The sequence below is a fragment of the Mus caroli genome, chromosome X (genome assembly GCF_900094665.2).
Source record: "Mus caroli chromosome X, CAROLI_EIJ_v1.1, whole genome shotgun sequence".
Lineage (NCBI taxonomy): Eukaryota > Metazoa > Chordata > Mammalia > Rodentia > Muridae > Mus > Mus caroli.
Window position 1 is genome coordinate 41,946,681 of NC_034589.1, and position 18,774 is coordinate 41,965,454.

Below are 18,774 nucleotides of genomic sequence, written 5' to 3' on the forward strand. Positions count from 1 at the left end.
TTTGCCTTTCGCCATCTGGTAATCTCTAGAGTTAGTTGTTATAGTTGTCTCTGGTTATAGATTGTTTTTCTTGTGATTCTGTTAGCCTCTATCAGCGGACCTGGGAGATTAGCTCTCTCCTCTGAGTTTCAGTGGTCAGAGCACTCTCTGTAGGCAAGCTCTCCTCTTACAGGGTAGGTGCACAGATATCTGGTGTTGAGACCTCCCTCCTGGCAGAAGATGATCTGGTGTTGAGACCTCCCTCCTGGCAGAAGATGAAGGCCCAAAACAGGACCTGTCCCAAAAGTTGTGTCGCTTTGGGCTGTCCCAGAAGCTGTAGCTTCTGAAGTCTACACTCTCACCTGTGCAGACTAGTCTCAGAGGGATCCAGGAACCAAGATGGCTCCCACAGGTGCTCTGGCAAAGCACTCCCAGGCAGGGCGTATACAGCTCCTCTCACAGGAAAGGTGCGCGGATGTCTGGAGCCCAAAATGGGTTCTGCCTGAGAAGCTAGGGACCTTGGGGGTGTCTGCCGACTCTGCACTCAAGTGACCCGGTGCTGGCGCCGACCGGAAGGGATTTGGACCCTGGTCAGGCTGGGTTTTCTGCTTCCCTAGTGCTGTCTCAGGTCCTGCGTGATTAGATTGGAACAGAAGTTGTGTTCCACTCACCAGTGGTCCTAAGATTGCGTGGAGAGTCCTCTAGGGGACCTTGGGGGTGTCCACCGACACTGCGCCCAAGGTGACCTGGTCTATTAATGACATTCTTTTATGCTTGTAGATAGGAGCCTAGCATAACAGTCCTCTGAGAGGCTCTACCCAGCATCTGTCTCACATGGATGCAGACACCCACTGCCAAACATTGGACAGACCTCAGAGACTCTTATGGAAACATAGAGTCTGTTCTTAAAAACGAAATAGACATTCAAAAGAAATAGCTATTCAAAATAGCAAAAATAAAGATTTAAAGAAAATATAACTCACATCAGAGATTATTGTCAATTGTGTGTCCACAAATTTAAAAATTGAGGATAAATGAAAAAAATCCTAGATATACATACCTTAGCAAGACTGAACCATGAAGAAACAGAAAACATAAATAGACTAGTCCCAAGTAATGTTACTGAGTCAGTAATGGAAAGTCACAATCAAAAGAAAGCCTAGGAGCAGCCACTTTCACAGCTGAACTCTGCCAAATATCAAAGCTATGTTACCCATTCTCCTTAATCTATTCCAAACAAGCAAAGGAGGAAGGGATTCTTTCAAACACATTCTAAAAGATTAACATCCCCAAAACAAAACTCAGCATAGAAGAGGCTCTCTAAAAAGATAAACCTCCCAGCTATACAACAAAGGCCAGGGCCACAGATTTATGATTTAATTCATTGGGGGGTTTCTAAAATAGGTAAACTTATTGAAACAGTGGGATAGTGGTTGCTTAACACTCAGTCCTGTAGCAAGGAGATATAGAAGGTTGAGAGGTAATGGCTAAAGGAGATCAATACTTGGGTAATATTGAAAATGTTCAAAAACTAGAGTTTTGAGGTCAGCGAAATGGGTCAATAAGGTAAAATAGTCCTGACTTCCATGCATGCATCATGGCATGCCCACACATGTGAGTGCACATACAACAATAATAGATTCACACAAATATATAATTAAAAATAATTGTGGTGATGGTGAGACAACAACTATGAACATACTAAAGTTCTGATTGAATTATAGATTTAAAATGGGTGAATTCTATGGTATGTAAAAAAATACCTTAGTAAAGCTTTTAACAACAACAAAAATCAGTAACTCGGAGTACATATACATGATTCTTTCCCAACATTAATGGAAGTCTTAGTGGAAGGGTGGTCCTGTTTCTGTAAAGGCAACTTAAGGGGAAAGGGGCTTATTCTAGCTCACAGTTCAAGAATACTGTGTATCATTGCAGGGAAGTCAAAGTAGTAGAAACTTCCACAGTCAAAAAGTAACATGCATGTTACTGCTTAATTCCATTGCCCCAGTTAGGTAAGAGTGACAGGCACATTGGGTAGGTCTTTCCAATTCAGTGTAAACAATCTTTCCATCTCAATAAAGTCAGTCAACATAATGCCCTAGAGACATGCCTAGAGGACAAACTACCATGTGATTCTAAAGTCTATCAAGTTGACAATGAACACTATCAGAAGGGGCTACCATATGGGAGCAGAGCCATTTGCTAGGTATGGTCCTAAGGGATATGCTGAAACAAGGCTGTACCATACTATACAACAGAGTAACCAGTTCATACAGTATTTTGTGTGGCTTTGCTACTATGCTTAAGAAAAGTGAAAGATTTTGATTCATTTACATAAATGTTCAATAACTGGAGCCATTCAAAGATCAAATTTTTCATCTTAGAGTTGGGACAAAACAATTATTGGTAGTTTCCAGACACAAACATAATTGACCAGTTAAGGATAGAGTAGATGGGTATAATATATGTATATGTATGCATGTATGTATATACATATATATATATACATATATATATATATATATATAATAGAGGGGGGCACATGATTTGATAAGATTTAAGGTTTTGTAAAACCCTATAATTTTATTAAAATTCATATTACAAAGTCAATCAAAACTTGTATCTATAGTTGCCCCATGTAGTAATTTCAACATTAGCCAAAATTCAATGAATACTTACATATGCTTATACAAGTCATAATCACAATAGTAATTTCTTATAAAATAAAATAAAAACTTGATCTTGTGGTTTAGGTCATCTCTAATCTACACAAGTTGTCTCTGGACCAGTTATTTCATAAAGAACCTATGAATTAAATTGCATTTATTTTTCCATCTGCAGCTTTGAGGGTAACATGAATTTCAACATGTAAAACATCTACCCTGTACTTAAGGCTAATAAAAGTTAATGAATGCAAAGCACTATGGATTGTGTCCTTTCTTTATTCCAACTTCTGGATTTTCCCCATATATGGAATATGCAGGCTGTTGATTTTTATAAGTTGCTTCTAAAGCTCTAGAATGAACCATTTGGCCGAACATCTAAAATATTTTGGCATAAATACATAAAGCCATAAGAGACTGGCATTTGGTCCTCCTGCAATACTTTTATTCTATGTTGAGAACCTTAACTTGAGATCATAAAGGGAAGTCATTTGGCAACTATGGTCTACAACTTAAAAACTTATGGGGCATCAGTCTCTTTTAAAAGTACTTGGAATTGTTCTGTATTGAGAAGATTCAAGTCCAGACACTATGAGAAATCTGCTTATGCATTTATCATGTTTTATAATACCAATAGATAGTCTAATATTCTGCTTGGAAGTCTACCAATAGCACCTAGGGGATTAGAAATGACAAACTAACATCAAGTTCTTCCTATGCTAGACTGGTCAAAGGGAATCAACATATGTAGCAGGTGCTAAGCAGTGCTGAATTATACTGGCTTACTGACAACTTAGGCATGCAAAAATATTCTGTATCAAAATTTTTAAATGGAAAACATCTACAGTGAAATTGTACTCATGTCAACCTTGAAGTTCATGCCTTGGAACTGTGTGCTAAGGTTCTGACACAGCCCTTTGCTTACTTCCAGTAATAAATCCCTGTGGAGAAAGTCCAAGAAGGGCATTGCCTTAGATCATATTTCATGCTAGAGTGAAGATCTTCTCTACAGCTTATCTCCACGAGAGGCCAGCCAAAAAGAATGTCCTGCAGAATTTGTTACTGGGTTAGTATTCATTTCATTTGAAATACATGCAATATTTTCATACTGATAAATTAAAAAATATACATGTTAATGTTCAACACATGTATACACTGTATAATGTTTACATCAGAATAGATATATTTAGCTTCTTGAACACTTACTATGTCTCTCTGTAAAAAAAAAAAAAAAAAAAATCCCAGTGCTTTTCTTGTAGCTATATGAACCATATAGAGTATAACTTATATACTCTCACCCTGCTGTGCCACTGTATCACAGAAGGCATCTCCTGTATACAAGTGTCAATTCTGGTATCTTCAGTAATTTGTATGGCTGGTCTTCAAGTGTTGGAGATAGAACCCAGGACTGCCTGCATACATGCTTGTTAAGCACTCTACTAGTGACCTCCACTGTCAGCCCCTAAATGTAAACACTTGCTAAAAATTATGCCTTTTGTTTCCTTTTTGTAAAAACCATTTGTTTTTATTTGTTTAAAATTATGTTTTATTTGTTTTAAATTGTTTTTATTTATTTTAAATTATTTGTTTTAAATTATGCCTTTTGTTTCCTTTTTGTAAAAACATTTGTTTCCTTTTTGTAAAAAGCCTCAGTGAGTCGGTCACTCAGGGAACTGAGAGAGGGAAAGATATTATTGTAATCCCAGGCTTATTTTACCAATGATCATATTTCTGCCCAAGCTCATCCCCTTTCTGCCAGATTGTGCTCTTTATTGCTCACACCATTCAAAATAGCCATGAGTGCCAATATTCACGAACTACTCAAGCTATCTTTATTGTATTTACTTTGTGTCCTACCCCTGTAACCCACTCTCCATAAATCCCTGAAGCATTCCAATTCCTTTTTTTTCCATTTCAAGAATAACAATTGTAGAGAAAGCAAACTTCAGCACAGACTTATGATTTAAAATGGGATTCTCATTACTTGGATCTAAGAAATTGTCTTAGATCCAAGAATGGCCATGTCAGTTATTCAAAACTAGGCTGGCTTTTAAAATGCTATATCACATTACATACCTCTAATATACTAAAGGCCTGTCACCCACAGACTTAGAAAAGCATAAATCAAATTTACTTTTAATGACCTGTTTGAAATCAATTCATTCAATATTTAATAATCATGATAAAATGCAACATACAAGCAAAGAAGAAAAATCTTTTCCAGAGTAGTCAACTTACTACTCTGAGTATTATCAGCCTTATTAAATATGCACTGCCATAATTATTTTATATTCATTTCATTCTGTGTCACAAATCGAGATGAATTTGGATTGTACAACTTCCACCGAATAAGCTGGGCAAATTTCTATGACTCAGTTAAGTATATAAAAGCTGATGTTCTTCATACCTCTTCTACCCCCAAACCCAAAGGTGGCAGGGCTTAAGAGAATGCCAACCATGTTTGGTGGGAAGAGCCAGCAGTATAGGGCAGAGGAGCGGCAATGGGAGAATATATAAAGAATGGAAACATTCTTTACAACCTCTAAGAGGCACTGACTGAACACATCCCAATTCTGGTTTAGTAAACAGCTAAATGTGGGGATTTTTTTTCTTTACATTTCTCACTTTCACCAATCTGAGATTTCTGCAAGGGAACGAACACCTTTACAGTGATTACCCTCTCACCGCTCCTTCTCCCCCTCTTCCTCTTCCTCCTCTTCCTCTCCCCCCTCTTCCTCCTCTTCCCTCTCCTCTCCTCTTTCTCCTTTCTCCTTCTCTCCATGCCCAACACAGACACAGTGAGGGAGTACAACCATTCACAATTACACATGAGTAAGATATCTACAAGAATGCAGACTTTGCACTTTTAAGCCAGAGCTGTAAACAAAGTGATTGTTATAGCCATCTTGAATGAGAAGAACCAGTAACATTTGTTGGAGGTGCTGGGCAGTAAATAAAAATAATTTGTGAAAGAATCCTAGCAAAGTCCTACAGTATACCTTTAAGACACATTTCTTGTAAACTTCAATCATGAAGGGGCTTGATCAGACAGAACTTTTGTTAACGAAAGCACAGATGTCTCAATTTCTTAATATAGTTTCTTTATTCAAGTCACCAAAACTTAGGACTGTAGTGTAGAGGAAGGAAGAGAGAAGTGGTTGAATTTTTTCTTTAGATTCAAATGTATTTTGACTTTACATATTTCTCAAAACTGTGGTTGAGTTATACTCTTTTTAGTCGTCAAAACAAAAGAATGTATTTTCTGAGTGCTGCAGGGGGGTCTTTGGCAATGCTTAAAAGCTTTAAGAAAAACTAGTTTGAACTTCCCTAGGCAACCCAGGATAGATACAACAATGAATTCTGGGAATGAATTTAAATGGTGCAAAAAAAGAGGAGGGTTCTTCTGTTCATTGAAAACTGAAAGCCTACAAAGAAAGTGAGCAATGCCAAGGGAGGTAACAGGAATTTCAGGATGTGCATATTTTTCAGCAATTGAAAAGGAGACAAAGAACTAGGATCCAGGCAACAAAGGGCAGGTCAACCAGCCATAATCATCACCATATAGATAAGAAAAGCAGACGACGATATTCAAGTATATTACCATGTGTTTTTTGTAAAAGAAGCTGGGCTTCTTTTAAAGCACCAAGCACAACTAATATGCATGAGCTCACATAATAATAAAAACAGAGATAGCATGTCTGCTCACAGACCACAGCGTATTTCTCATTCAAAGGCTTCCAAACTTTTAACGCTATTTTAAGTAGTGAAATGATCTGGAAAGGGCATAACATGTTCAAGGAAGACTTGTCAGAGGAAGAAACGGAACCAGGAAAGTAGTGAGCCATGAGTGTCTGAAGGGTGGAATAATCTAACAGAGGAACCTGAAAGGGTCTATGAGAGTTGAAATACATGCAAGTATCCATGATCTAAGCAGTGGAGCTAGGAGCTCTTTCTTCTGATTAACTACACTTTAGCTTAGAAATCAAGGCTTACAGCCAGAGCTCAACAGCACCCAGTATGATGAGAAAAACAGTACTGATGAGAAATGCAGTGTAGCTCTCATTTAAATTTAATTGAGATCATAATTTGTAAATCACTTCTGAGAATAAATCATTTTAGGCCATGTTTAAAATTTAAATTATCTATCAAAAGAAATGCAATTCCCTATATGTCAAAGGAGTCCCTGTTTGATTTGCCACTGATACAATCATCACTGATGCCATCACCAAGGAGTTTCCAATTGCACTCTCAATACTGTATCCAACAGCTAAAATCCAATAAAATAATGCATTCAGTTGAAACAGCCATCCTTCTAAGCTCATGAGCCACATGTCCCTAGTGGCTAGTGTGCTGGAAGGGGATGGGGCAGAATATCTTATCATGAAAGACATATTTCTCAGATACTACTGGGTTAATTTGAGAGAACCAATAACCTAACTATCTCAATTGCAAGTTAAAATAGTATAATTAGTGTTCATACCCATAGTGAATACAGATCTGCACTTAACATTTTATGTTCTACTTTGAAAGTGTTTATCAAAAGTGAATTGTGCAGAAGAACTATTTGAGGGGTTTTATTAAATGCTTATTACTAAAAGAATGACAGGTCTGGATCCAGGAATATGCATTTAAAACATGTTCTAAATAATGTAGTCACAGATAGTTCCTAAACTATATTTTGAGAAATGTTATGATTGCACATCAAATTACTTCAATTCACTTTAACAACTGATAAATGGATAAAGAAAATGTGATACTTACATACAATGGAATACTATTCAGCCACAAAGAAGAAAAATGCTGTCATTTCCAGTAATATGATGATTGTTCCTCTTGTGAGGCATAAAAATCCAGACATAGAAAAACAAGTACTGCATAATCTCAATCAGATGTAAAATCTAAAATAATTTATTCACTTGAAGTTTAGAATGGAATGTTGTTTCCCAAAGTCTTCTCAGAAGAGCAGAATAAGGGGCAGAGCAGGTAGAGATTGATCAGTGAATGCTAAGTTATAAGTAGGGATAAAGACACTTGGTGTATTATTTCATAATAAAGAAGTCATAGATAACAACTGTGTGTTGGATATCTAAAAGGTCTGGAAGGAAAAAATTGACAGAGTTTTCACCATCAAGAAATGATAAATGAGTCAGGCCTCTGGCCAAACCTGTAATTCTAATACTCGGGAGGCTGACCCAGGAAAATAATGAGATGGAAGTCACTCTGGACTACATAGCAAGTGACAGACCAACCTGGACTATATTGCAACCCACTTCCCCTCTGTCCAAATGGAAATAAATGATATTTTTTTGTGGAGATAGAGTTAATCTTATTTGAACATTACATAATATATGGATATGCTAACATTAATTCACATAGTACCCCATTAGTTGGTAACATTTTTTGGCTTTTATGTACTAGTTTAAAACTAAATGAATGGGCAATGGTGGTGCATACCTTTAAAAAATAAATGCAATTTAAATTTTAAAAGTTTTGCATGGAAAAAGTCCAATTATCTTTATGTGTGTGTGTTTGTCAATTTCTATAAAAATATAAATATATATTGATTTGTTTTCTTGAATATATATATATATATATATATATATATATATATATATATATTACATAGACCTTCTTTGTAAAATTGCCAAGTGTTCTCCACAAACATCCAAGGTACAGTAGATCTGTGCAAAGACTAAGCACAGAGAAAAAAAGTCAAGCATTAGGGATAAATCTGTTGAACAGAGTATCTGCGTAAAATCGAAGCATCTATTTACCCTTGAGCTAGTAGGAGAAGGGAAAACCTTGGTGCAGCTGCAGATGGCCTAATATTATATGTCAAGGCTTATGTGTGAGACACTAGACTGCACTAAAGATGGGTGAAAATAGTTAATGACTTCAAGAACTCAGTCTACCAGGGGAAGACAGCACAAAGATACTTATTATAATACAATGGCAGGCGTGATTTGAGCTGAATCTTAAGTGTCAAGTGATTCTAACATTGCTGGAGATGTGAAAAGGTGGTCATTTAAATGTGGAAAACAGCATGGAAGAAGCACAAGAGCTGTACACTAAGGAGTGCACAGGGTAACCCAGAAGTAGCCTAACTCATAAATATGTAGGCTATACATATACTTGTATGCTGCTATATCAATGTAATACAGCATTCCTAGGTGGCTAGGATATACCTAAAGATTATCTGAAATGTCTCTTTGGTTAAAGAAAAAAATTATTTAGCAAAAAAAACAAAAAAACAAAACAGAGACACAAAGTGATAGTATAAGATCTGCATTTAGGGAACTAATATAATATCTAGGCAGAGAAGGTCGTGGGGCAGGTAGAAGCTGAGATGATGTTCTATTATTGGTCATTTGGCTGCATAGAAGAAAAATTAGGCTCTACTTGACAATGGTCCCTGTTGCAATAAAAGCTAAATATCAAGAGTAAAACAACAGAATATGAATGATTTCTTAAAACAAAGCTGAAAATCCTAAGAAACACCATGAACAGTGTCAGCATTTAGAAACTGCTGGAAATTCAGTGATCCTTTGTGACTCTATCAATAAAGAGTATCTGTGACAGAAATCAGAAAGAAAGTAAAAATAAAAACAAAAATTTCAGTGGTCTAGTGAGCAGATGGCTCTACACTGCCTAGGCCTTCTGGAATCATGGACAATTGAATACCAGCTTTTGACTGCACACTAGTGCACACACAGCTTCTTCAATGAAGTACACTTAGATTCTCCACAGATTGCATGTGGTTAATAACATGGGCTCTAGGGCAAAATTCAGTGAGCAAATCTTGAGGCTATATAATATATGTGGTGGTGGAAACCTGATAAACCCAGTACTTGAGAAGGAGGAAGTAGGAGGATTCTAAGATCTTGGCTAGTCAGTGTTACATAAAAGATTTGAGACTGTTCTGAGGTACATAATAAGACCATGTCTCAAACAATAGTGATTAAAAAAAAAACTCACTTACAATGTCTAGTAATTTTAAGAGCTGCTAAGAAGGTTACTTAAAATTCTGTACTGGGCTACATTCAATTCAGTTGTTTGCCAAAGGAGTCCCATGGAAGTCCCCAAACAACCCAAGAGAAAAAAAAAAAAGAAAAAGAAAAAAAATAGGTATATGTCTCAGTTTTTTAAACATTGAAGTGGAAATATTACTATCTAGCTAATGGAAGTATTGTAAAGGTTTATGACTGGCCCCATACATATATTTATTTAAAACAATAACCTGATACACAGTAATGATTCAAAAATGTGTCTACATGAGTGGAAATCCCACAATGAACTGTACTGTGCACAGAAACCCTTATAAAGGTACAAGTACTATGTAGTTAGGATGTCATTAATACTGTTTAGCAGCCCAAGAATCATCTGTAGTATATTGTCCTGCATAAACAGCATGCCTTGATTATTATTCCTTTGTTAAATTCTTTTTACTTATTAGTTTTGGGAGTGGGGAGGCACATGGCACATGGAGTATGTGGCGATCAGAGGACAACCTGTAGAAACAGGCACAGGAATAGGTTCTCTTCTTCCATTCTATGAGTCCTGGGGATCAAACTCAAGTCGCCAGGCTTGGTGGCAAGCACCTTCACCTGGTGAGCCATCTGGCCAGCCCTTGAGTATTATTCTTAGTGAGCATACTAAGTCATTTTCTAAAAAGCAGTGATTACATCTGTAAGTATTTGCAGTGTTCTTCTTGAGTGAGCTAGGCCTGCCCTTTACTTCACTAAACACATGTAACAAGTCTACTGACATCATCCATCACAGAACCCAGCGGGACATCCCCGCAGAGCTCAAGTCTCAAATCGGACTTGCTAGGTTTTCTTGGGCTCAGTGCAGGGACATGAATATTATACAGATCAAAGGTTCTTTTTTCCTTCACCAATTTAAAAAAAATGCCAATTTCTTTTAAAAGCCTCCAATAAGCTCATTTTTATTTAAATTCAGTGGGCTCATTTCCACAAAAAGGAATCAGTAGGTATTGGGGGTAGGGAAATGGGGTATTGTTCAGAGCTTCTAATAGTGCAAGAGATTTTTCCACTAAAAGATTTTTTTTTTAATATGGAGCCTTAGATTTCCCAACTCGCCTTTCTGTAATCTCGATCTATCCCCCCAAATTTCCTCCTTTTTAAACTACCAAATCTCATTAATATATTCCTACTCTCCTGTAATCAACCAGGACATACATCAAGGACAAAACATAGGATGAAGATAAATTCTAACCACATAGTGGCTGAAGTAATATCATCATTGCCATTTTCCTATGCCACTTTTCTAAACATTGAATGACACATCATAACAATAGTTATCCTACCTCTGATTCATTTTGTTTCCTGTTGTTTTGTTTGGCCTTACATAAGGTCTTGCTCTGTGTTACTGGCTAACCTTGAACTTTTGGTGACCCCCTTGCCCCTGCTCCTACCTCTGCTCCTACCCCTGCTCCTGCCTTGACCCCTGACCCTGCCTCTGGAATGCTGGGATTACAAGTGTGTGCCACCTGGTCTGACTCATTTCCTTAATAACATTTTTGAATGCTGTCAAATGTGGGAAAATTGTCTATGGCATTAGTGCAGTCATTTCTCCAGTACATGGGATCTTCAATAAGCTGATTCAAGAATGATCCCTTGAACAATGTCTCCTGAAAGGATTTTAAAGAAAAGTTTGATCAGAGAGCTAGAGCTAGTCGGAATTACTCAATGTTATATCCCTTTGCTGAATTCTTAACAAATCTTTAAACAGCATTCCCTTCTTTGGTGGTACACAAAGTATGGCTTTTCATTACAACAACCAAATTGAAAAATCTATTTGATAACTTTAAAAGGATAGGAAGACTGACAAGAGAGGAGTGAGGAATGCAGGGAGGAAGGGAGGATGGGAGAAAGAAGGAGGATGGAGGGAGGAAAGGGGAATGAGCTACATATTTTCCTATTATCTGTACAAAAAAATATTCTAATTTTGAAAACGTCCATAGCCAGGATACACATTCACATTTGTAGCCAGGATATTTTAAAATATATACACACTTATGAAAACCATAAGCCCATTGAGCCAAATATAACAACAAATTAGTTTTTAGATGGAAAAAAATTTTTACCTTACCCTTTAAATCAGACAGTAATTTGTTTCCTCAAAAATGAAAAATTTTACTTTCATTTATATTGGTGTATATAAATTCATCAAACACTAGTATGTGATCAAAAAGTAGATTGTTTCTGTAAATAACATGGTCTTTTCAACTAGTAGCCTAATAGGCAGTGTGGTATAAGGGAGAAAAAAAATAAACCAGGGGTTTTTTTTAATCACATGACTTAGCCTATGAATTCAGGCTCTGGCACTTAGTAGGTGTAAGACCTTTATACTTTGAGTCTCAGGCTCAGCTAGCTGCTTATTCTCCAGTCTCAGTTTTCTTACCTATAAAATACAGATCACATGGCCACTGTGGCCACATAAGATTGTTAAGAGCTTAAACTGAGAGTATGAGTTAAATCATGATGAAAATGATTTATACATCCACTGTATTGCGATTATAACTTTAACAGAATAAAACCATTAGCGAATTAAACATATCCATTAATGACATACAAATAAAATGTAATCATTAAGGCCACCTGATTGAATTTGAGATTGTTCATGTGCTCACTTCAGTTGAGACATGGCAAAGGGATGTCACCATACCTTTTCATATAAACACTGTATTCCCACAAAGAAGTGCTTTCTAGAGTCAGTATTTCCAGGAGCATAACAAAGTCCAGTAGTTTTCACTGCAGAGATCTAATCCAGTATCACCAGCACACAAGAAACCTCTAGGTATTGAACAAAGCAAATGTTTTGTGTGTGTGTGTGTGTGTGTGTGTGTGTGTGTGTGTGTGTGAGAGAGAGAGAGAGAGAGAGAGAGAGAGAGAGAGAGAGAGNGAGAGAGAGAGAGAGAGAGAGAGAGAGAGAGAGAGAGAGAGAGAGAGAGAGGATATACCTATTTAATTTATAGTGAAAAATTAGACATCCCTGGATTTAACCAGAGGAATACAACCTCGGCAACTTGGCACATTAAAATGTACAGATACAGCTCTTTGGAAGTCATATCTACATTGGTATATGGAGAAAACATCTAGCAAGCACAACTTTCCAGCACTTAGAGAAACAGACTAACTAATAGTCTGGAAGGAGACCAAAGCCATAAATTCAAAGAAAAGGGCTGCAGGGAGACTCCACAAAGCTGCTGTTGCTTTAATTGCAGACAATTCAATTCAGCAGCTGTTGGTCCAGGGCCTAAGGTTCACTGTATGCTCTTCAATGCAACCTTGAAATACTGTCACTCACTCCCTTCACCACATCATCTGCATGCTGCCCAATTAATGAGGAGCGAAATCAACTGACAAAGCACGCATCAAAACAGAATATGATCTGTTAGCTTCTCAGCACACAAACACATTATTTTAAGAATGAAATGGGGGGAATGTAGATGAACATCCTTGACAATAAATGATATCCAAAGTTATCAAAAATTGTGGCAAGAGGAATTAAGCTTCTGCTGTGTTCAGAGGAAAAGTGAAACTTTCTCAGGGTTTCTTACTGGCAAGGGTCCTTCTCATCTAACAGCTATATAATAACCTTTTAAAAGAACATACGTAAGTATCTGAGCAGAACCCAAAAGTTTATTAGTATACCCTAGTATTTTTCTGAAAGCTCAATCAAATACTTATAAAGGACCATTTTAGATCTGATGATATATTACAATACTGTGTCATGGGAATGCATTTTTATCCTTGCTGTTTCCAGCACTTTTTGTTTTTACCAGGAGAATAAACAACAATACATGATATTTATCAGCCTGAGTTCAACACTGATAGGAATATAAATTGATGTGAAAGATGGACCCTGGAATGCCTCCCATTAGAAGTTTTCTTACTCTTAAGTACATGGAAATCCATACAAGCAATTAACAAATACAGCAGCTTAAAAACTCAAGAGAAAAACAACACACTGAGAGTTTAAAAATTGCTTTTTCCTTCCAAAACACTGTCTTGTGTGCAAACCCTGTAGACATTATCACATACTACCAGTTGCAGATGTAAGACTTGAGAAATTCAATACAAGAATACAGCAGAGTAGCATGCACAATTAAGGGATCGCGACTACCAATTTAACAGAAAACGCAGATTTCACACAACAATCTACCACACACACACAGCTAGGGACAGGCGAGTTTTATGCAGCTTTTTTGTTTAGCTTATTAGAAGCCCATTTGTCTTTCAGTCCAGTAAAAGAGGGAGCGAAATAAAAGAAAGAAATTCACTTTGAAACCACAGGGAAATTTCAGAGAAAATAAAACATACTATACCTGTATATTGTACCAGGAACATTGTGACACTCTTCAGGGAACTGTTTCACGTTGTATCCTGCCGGGAGTTATTCTCTCCTGACCCTCTTCTGTCCTCAGAAAGAAAAGCTAAAACAACCTAAGCCCCCACTACACACTACTATCCCTAACCCACCCCCCATTGACGGGGAGAAAATCACTGCCACGATTCCGCTCAGATCCGATTCTTCTGGTAAGCTCAGCTCCAGCAGAGCAACTGAGCTCTAGCGACAGAGCATGGGGAGGTGGATTCTGATGCCAGTAGCACTTCCATCCACTTCACTTACACAAAAGCAGGCAGTGGAAAATCCAGGAGCCTTGAAGACAAGGGCTGGAACTGCCTTTTATGAATTGCTATTACTGCATGTGTCACCATCCATCTCCAATGACGGACACTTAGAGGCTGAATTGAGAGTGGAGGGGGTGGGGTGCGGGGGGAGGTTGGAGAGCAGGTGGAGAAGCAATTAGCAGTATGTTCATTGGAGAATTCGTTCAGGATTTCATACATCAGTGCCTAAAGAAACAGCGTGCAGTTGACAAATCACAACTTTACCATTTGCATGCCTTAAAAGAAATCTTAGCTCGGAGCTCCATACAAAATAACACTTACTCACACTTCAGGGTATAGACAGTAACCCCTATACTTTCTCTTTCCTCTGGCTACCCTAGTCCCTGACAGATCAACATTCTCAGTGAATATTTGCTCCTTTTCCCTAAAGAATTATATTTTAAAAGCTGAGTGCATGGGAAGTATAAAGAAATTAAATTCTATTGAACATAGCATCTCTTAACAAAAACACAAGAGCTAATTATTTTATGCCAACTTTCCATTCCTACTCCCATTCTCCAGGTGCAGCCTCCACACACACCTATAATCATAGGACTTTGGTGCATCTATTAAACACTAAAAAATCTCTCACACAGTAATTCATTGAAAACAAAGCAGAAAAACAAAGGCTATTTGAGGACTCGCTTGATAAGTGACCTTAAGGGACTGCTTTATCTGAAAGTGGTTTGGTTTTGTTCATCTGCTAAAGTGAAGCACACTTCTTTAAACTGAGTTTTAAAATGATCTATGAATAGAAAGAACAAGGAAGGAACATCTAGGGGTGGGTTTCAGGGAAAGTGGGGATTCCATTTCTACAGCTTTGTGAAACAGACAAGAAACAAAACTGCTCTGAGTCTAAGCTTGCTTATTTGTCAGTTGGGAGATGATGGTCCAGAGCTAGACTGCTTTACATATCCTAAGAATCTTATGAGATAATGATTATGGCTCTTCTGTAAATTGGAAAGGGACAGGCACCTGGAAAGCACCATTCGATTCTTTAAATCTTAAAATTAGAATCGTTATTTGTTCTGAGAAGTCTCCAGAAAACAATTTTTGTCGAATGTAATCCACAGTACGTCAGAAGTTTGTCAAAGAAACTGGAGAGTCCTAATTCTCTTTCCTTTCCAAAAAGTTCATTTTCCTTCATAGGATCTGAGTTTATGTCCTATCTAGAATGCTAACTATTGAAAAATAAACATCTCCTTTTGTTAAATCTGTCTATTTACCTGGCTCATCTTCTATGCCCAGTATGTGAGGAAAAGATTTGAGTTGATTAAGTCTAAATCCACAAGGTAAAAATCAAAAGTCATGTTTTCTAAGGCTCCAAGTTGCCTTGATACTATATATATAGTGACCAGCTGGCTTATACTGGGACACAATTTTAGCACATGAAGTCCTGGGGTGGCCACACCTGGGGTACTAAATGATCCAGGCAATGTTTTGGGACCTCTGGTTCAGCCAAATCCCACATGTCCTGATTTCCATCTGTATGGTAGTTACCCAAGTGTGTGTCTGTCCACATGAGACAAATGTAAAACAGCCAAAAAAGGGGCAGAAATATCAGATGTCAGCTCATCTTGGCCCCCTCCAGTGCCGTCTGTGACTTCAAACAAGTGTTTAGGCCAGTCCTTGCAATACGAAAGAAAACTTTCTAATTGTTCTCTCAAATACCACTGCCATTGCTAAAAATGCCAGTAAACTATTTATCTGAAATCTATTTTAAATCAATGGGGGAAAGTAGATAATATGGAACACAAAGGGTTACCCAACTAGTAGCTAAGACTAAAAGAGCCATTTAAGGGAAAAGGAAGGAGAGGCTAGAGAGATGACAGAAGAAACCAGCCAGCAGGGGGAGAAAGGAGAATAAGTGACTTTTCTTTCTAATCACACACTTGCTGGGTCATGGCAAATCTCTTCTGTTTCCCTTTGGAAGCATTATGAACGATAATTTTTTTATAACCAACGCTGCAGCCTAGCCTTCCAGCTGCTTATATGGGTAAACAAGAGCTTGCAAAACTGGAGGCCCTAACACCAGAGTTTACTTCCTGTGGCATACACAGAACCAAAAATGTGGAGCACAGATCCCCAGATGCCTCCTAGCTAGAACCCTTCATCACAACCTCACCTCTGTTATGGCTGGCTGCAAAGAAAGGTAGCAGCCCTACTACAGACTCCATAAAAGGGGGTTCTGAAGCTTTAAATTGGGCATGGTAGGAATGGAATAATGGCTGTAGTTCAGAATCAGGGTATTCCACCTTTGGGCATTATAAAAACTTATACACATCCAAGTTTGAAATTCAAATCCCTCAAGTTCCTCAAAAGTGTCACACAAAGTAAAAGAAAAAGGACTAGCAAAATGATTTCTTTTCTCAGCACTGTCCCTTCAGTCCAAATATAAAGGCCCTATATAGAAGATGACTGACAGACTATCCACAATGACAATGATGTGTGTTTATGGGGGGGTGGGGGGAGGGGCAGAACCTTCAACCCACATGAGCAGAGATGGAAAATCCAAGTCTCCTGAGGAGAAGAAATTCCAATAACTCCTGCAGTGCTTACATTACCCTGACTTCATTTTTTTTTTTTTTTTTGGTTTTTTGAGACAGGGTTTCTCTGTGTAGCCCTGGCTGTCCTGGCACTCACTTTGTAGACCAGGCTGGCCTCGAACTCAGAAATCCGCCTGCCTCTGCCTCCCGAGTGCTGGGATTAAAGGCGTGCGCCACCACGCCCGGCTGTGTAGTGGTTTCTTTTTTTTTTTTTTTTTTTTTTTTTTTTTTTGTACCCTGACTTCAAATAAGCACGGATGCCACCCTTGCACTTCCCTTCAGCAGTCACTCCTTAGCCTGACTTGGTCACATGAATTAGGGTCACCAGCCATCTGGGATTCCAGGTGTATTTGTCAAAAATAAAAGTCCCCGGGGAAGATTTCAAAGAATCAAGATTTTGAACCAAACCATGAACTTCAACAGGAAGGAGCAACATTAATTTGCTAAACCTTAAAAGGAAAATTGAAGAGTGCAATAAAAGTAAGAAGTAATGAACTAATTTGAACCACGCCTAACCTTCCTGTTTTCGGACTCCGTCACACTTTGACAAAACCTTCATAGAGTATACGGTTCCCATTCCTGTAAAGGGCACACTTTAAGCAGACTTACTTGATGGAAAGCTCCCAAAGAGGGGGAAAGTCAGAACTGACTCTTCTGTATTATTTTTATTTTTTACCTGTTTGCCCTTGTTCAAGTCACTTCCAATCTCTTAGCCTCACCTTGCAGGCTTTGACATGGTCTGTGCTGGGACTGTTGATATTACAAACCTAAGTTGCTGCCAATTGTGATATTTAGTGTAGCAAATATCACATATATATAATGACATCATAATTTGGCCCTGATAGCTAATAAACACAGATACCCATTTATCACGAGCCCCATTCTCTCTCTTCTCTCATACATTACATCCAAACTGAAGTTCCCCTCCCTGCTATCCCTCCCCCTCTTCTCTCCCCTACCCAAGCCTCCTCCAGTTTCCCTTCAGAAAAGAGCCATTTGCCCAGGAATATCCACCAAACATGGCATATCAAGATGTGATAAGACCAGGCAGAAACCCTCATCTCAAGGCTGGAGGAGGCAATCCAGTAGGAAAAACTGGGTCTCAAGGGCAGGCAGAAGAGTCAGAGAGATCCCCACTCCCACTGTTGGGAGTTGCACAAGAACACCAAGCTGTACAATTTGTCAATACTACCTCAGTGCCTACCCTGATCACAACTGTCCCGTGAGTTGGTATCTCTTATTTTTATATAGCTTATTTTGAAATAGGCTTTACATGAGAGTTGGTAGCTGGTCTTGTTCAGACTCAAAAAAAAATACACTTCAACAATCCTTTTTTTTAAAAAAAATACTTGCTCGCAAAAAAAAAATAATAATAATGTGTTAGGGACACTTTGTGTAGAAGAATTTTAATCCAGCAACATAGCTGCTCTGGCAAGGGATCACATCCAGAAATGTTCTAGGTAGGTCTATGTGACCTGGCTGGAATTCAGTCACACTCTGGATTACAGTATAAACTGCTGGAATACAGACACTCCCTTAGTACACACCTTTAATCCCAAACAATGAAGGTAAAGTTAGTTTGTGAAAGAAAGCAGTCATGCTGAAATAATATCTTATCAATTAGACAGGGGCAGACAAAGTGAGGAATCAGAGAAAGATTTGACCGAATGAGTCAGAGATGTCTCATGAGGACAGGAAATGGAGGGCACTTCACGGAGTGATGTTCAGTTAAGTTCAAACCGTTCAATGGAGGTTCATACGGTGTGTGCGGTTCATACGGTGCAGTTCAGAAGAGGCAATTAAAGCCAGAGAATCAGAAGGAGCCAGAAGACTAGAACAAATTGCCAGAGTTACTTTGAAACCAAACAGAAATTGAGTGAGGAGAGA

The 18,774-nt window shown here is 38.1% G+C and overlaps 1 protein-coding gene across 8 annotated transcripts in view; it reads right to left on the reverse strand.

Moving 5' to 3' along the window:
* Nucleotides 1-18,774, reverse strand: part of Enox2 (ecto-NOX disulfide-thiol exchanger 2) — a 281,316-nt gene that overhangs the window by 250,668 nt on the left and 11,874 nt on the right. Inside the window, exon 1 of one of the 8 annotated variants that reach the window (XM_021152914.2) lies at nt 13,996-14,836. The exons of 6 other annotated variants lie outside the window; for them this stretch is intronic. In XM_021152914.2, coding sequence (XP_021008573.2) covers nt 13,996-14,017 — 22 coding nt within the window. In that variant the 5' untranslated portion in view covers nt 14,018-14,836. Of the gene's footprint in view, nt 1-13,995; nt 14,837-18,774 lie in introns of those variants that run through there. One more of the 8 variants, XM_021152912.2, reaches the window with a different exon arrangement.